General features: G+C 48.6%; 1 protein-coding gene across 1 annotated transcript in view; it reads left to right on the top strand.

The window, feature by feature from the left end:
* Positions 1–3,327, top strand: part of LOC106815721 (protein SEC13 homolog) — a 9,576-nt gene that overhangs the window by 1,655 nt on the left and 4,594 nt on the right. Inside the window, exons 2-4 of the mRNA XM_014820223.1 lie at positions 262–414; positions 950–1,083; positions 1,688–1,815. Of these exons, the coding sequence (XP_014675709.1) occupies positions 262–414; positions 950–1,083; positions 1,688–1,815 (415 nt within the window). The remainder of the gene's footprint in view (positions 1–261; positions 415–949; positions 1,084–1,687; positions 1,816–3,327) is intronic.

The following is a 3,327-nucleotide window of genomic DNA, read 5'->3' as shown; positions in this document are numbered from 1 at the left end:
CGCACGCGTGTGGGAGCAGCTTGACGTGAGTGGCCGTGTGTGTGTGCGTGTGCGTACGTGTGCGTATGTGCGTGGGCGCGCGCGTTCCTCTGTGCGCGTGAGTGTGCGTGGTGTGTGCGTGCGCGTGGTGTGTGCGCGCGTGCGAAAGAGTGTAAATACTAGAATAAATACACGTGCGCGTACCCGGGTCGTATGCGGCCAGGCAGTAAAACATCATATTCTCACTCGCTCTCTCTGTATCGGCATTGCGTTATTCCTGCAGGCACGACGGACCGGTGTGGCAGGTGGCGTGGGCGCACCCGATGTGCGGCAACCTGCTGGCCTCGTGTTCCTACGACAGGAAGGTGCTCATCTGGAAGGAGAGCGGCGGCCAGTGGAACAAGCTGTACGAGTACGCCAACCACGACTCGTCGGGTTAGTAGTCGATGTTGCCGCGGCAACGCGCGCGACGACGCGGCGACGGTTGGGGCGGTGTGTGCGATGTGCCGGTGGTATTCGTGTTGGTGTTGATTGTAGTCGTGCGAAGGCTTTGTTGGTGATGTTGGTAATGGCAAAGAAGTCGCCGCTGATGGACAGCAAAGTTGTTAAGCACACTGACGAAATTCTTAAGCGACTGTAATGGTCACTACCGTCATCAGCGAAACTTGTGTCGACAAGAAGCTCTCTGAAATGGAAAGGTTAGCATCACGGCTGCTGCTAATCCTGGTCACGTGTCCACAATTAAAATTTAATGTTAAAAGTCTAATAAATAAAGCTTTACTAAGGGTGGTGTTATGTCGCGCGTGTCTGCAGTTAAGGTATCATATTAGAAGTCTAACAAGCAAAGTTTTAATACGGTTAGAGTGTTAGGTCACACATGCTTGCTTGCTGTCACAATAGAAATCCAATAAGCAAAGTTTCAGTAAGGTTAGCGTTAGGTCACGCATGCTTGCTTGCTGTCCGCTTGCAGTCAACAGCATATCGTGGGCTCCTCATGACTACGGACTCATGCTGGCATGCGGCAGCTCAGACGGAGCCGTCTCCATCATTTCCAGCTCTGGTGATGGCAACTGGGAATCGAAGAAGATCACGAACGCACACACGGTAAGTCGCTGCTTCTCTGGGATCCACACGGTTTTTCTTCTCTCCCTTTCTCTCTCTGCATTCCTCTCCTCTCATCTCTCTCTCTCTCTCTCTCTCTTTCTCTCGCTGTCTCTCTCTATCTCTATCTATCTATCTATCTCTCTCTTTCACTAACTCACTCTTGCTTCCTCTCCCTGTCCCTCTGCCTGCCTCTCTCCCCTCTCACCCTTTTCATTCCCCTCTCTCACTTTCTCTCTCTGACCCTCTCTCACACTACCCCTCTCTCTCCTTCTGTCTCTCTCTAACCCTCTCTCACACTACCCCCTCTCTCTCCCGCTGTCTCTCTCTGACCCTCTTTCACATTACCCCCTCTCTCTCCCTCTGTCTCTCTCTGCCCCTATCTCACAATACCCCCTCTCTCTCCCTCTGTCTCTGTCTGACCCTCTCTCACATTACCCCCGCTCTCTCCCTCTGTCTCTCTCTGACCCTCTGTCGCACCACCCCCACTCTCGCCCTCTGTCTCTCTCTTTCTCACCCTCTCTCAAACTACCCCCCCGCTCTCTCATGCACTTGCTCTCTCGCTATTTCTGCAGCCATTGGATGACGGTTCTTCCTCCTGTTTCAGATCGGCTGCAACTCGGTCAGCTGGGCCTCGGCCGTGCTGTCCAACTCGATGCCGGACCAGAGCGGCACCGGGAAGGCGGTCAAGCGCTTTGTCACAGGAGGCTGCGACAGTCTGGTCAAGATCTGGAGGTGAGGGCGCACGCGAGGAGAAGTCGTTCTCGGTTCAGGGCGAGCTACTCGGGTCACGACAAGGTCATAGGCCAAGGTCGCGGGTGCCGGCTAAGGGAAATGCATGCATTTGGATACGATGAGCTTTCGAGCAATAAATTTACAAAAATCAAGTTGAAATTGTATTTATCTTATCTTTGTCTGTTGGTACAAATCCTGTACACGCCCCTGCCGAGCAAATTGCCAACATTGAAAAACGAACCCCCCCCAATAGAAAGCTGGCTACGGGCCTGTGTCACTGACTCAGTCTCTCAGACTAGACAGATAGTGATAGTGATAGTGGGTCACTGATTGATATTGATAATGAACATAATCCGTCTGTATCCACTGGTCAATAACTAGATTGTATGTTTCTCACAATGCACAATATTTAGTAATCAATAAAAACTTGATCAAAATGACATGGGTCTTAATCGGGCCATGCTCTCTATCCTTGAACCATGATCATGCCACATGTATCTTCATCTTGTAACAAATCCAATGTACGTTTGTGAATTCGAGCTTGGTACTGCTACACTACGGCACCATCACCAGTACAGTTACTAATATAATACCAATAATGCACCACAGTTAGTGTTAATTAAATTATTTAAAAAATGTCATTTTTGTAGGTTTCTGTCTTGAACACTATCGACACAAGTCATGAGGACATGATTGTAAGTACTGTATTAACATGTAGCACGTATGCTAGTCTCCTACTAACAACATGCAATGCGTACACATTTACTACATATGCATCAGTAAGAATGGCAACCCGTTAATAAAGGCAACGTTTGACATTTTACTCGAGTGATGCTTACTCAGTGAAGCTGTTTCTCTATTGTAGTACCTGTCGGTGAAGGACATTTATGGATGTTTCCCTAGAGCGACCCTCATACACGGTTTCTAACAATATTCCTACAGGCGTTGTCGAATTGGTTAAACTCAACATCGCTATTTGTCCCGTTGTCATTGCACGTGATGATGCATGCACTGTAGGGGTGTAATGATACAGCGATGAATCGGGGAGTTGCAACACAGCAGCTCACAATACGATATATATCTCTATATCTCTATATCTCTATATCTCTATATCTCTATACACACAGCGTCCACATCGCGATACACACGAAATGCGTGTTAAACCTTAAAAATTAAATATCGTAAACTATTTAATAAAGTATTTTTGTTTTATTTGTATTATATTATTTTCTTATTTTATTTAAAGTATTCGTATTGATGTAGAGATTTAAATCGAGATACGCGTCGCATCGCGACCATAGTGTATTGTGGCGAGTGCAACGCTATCGTTACACACGTGTGTAACGAACGGTTGGCGTGTGTTTCCGCAGCACGATGCAGCGATGGACTACTACGGCACGCGTCTTGCGACCTGCTCGTCCGACCGCTCTGTGAAGGTGTTCGACGTCAAGAACGGGACGCAGACGCTCGTCGCCGACCTGCGAGGGTGAGTGTCGCGGCGGGGGATGCAGC

The sequence above is a fragment of the Priapulus caudatus genome, unplaced genomic scaffold (genome assembly GCF_000485595.1).
Source record: "Priapulus caudatus unplaced genomic scaffold, Priapulus_caudatus-5.0.1 Scaffold1184, whole genome shotgun sequence".
Lineage (NCBI taxonomy): Eukaryota > Metazoa > Priapulida > Priapulimorpha > Priapulimorphida > Priapulidae > Priapulus > Priapulus caudatus.
This window is presented reverse-complemented; position numbering and strand designations above follow the sequence as displayed.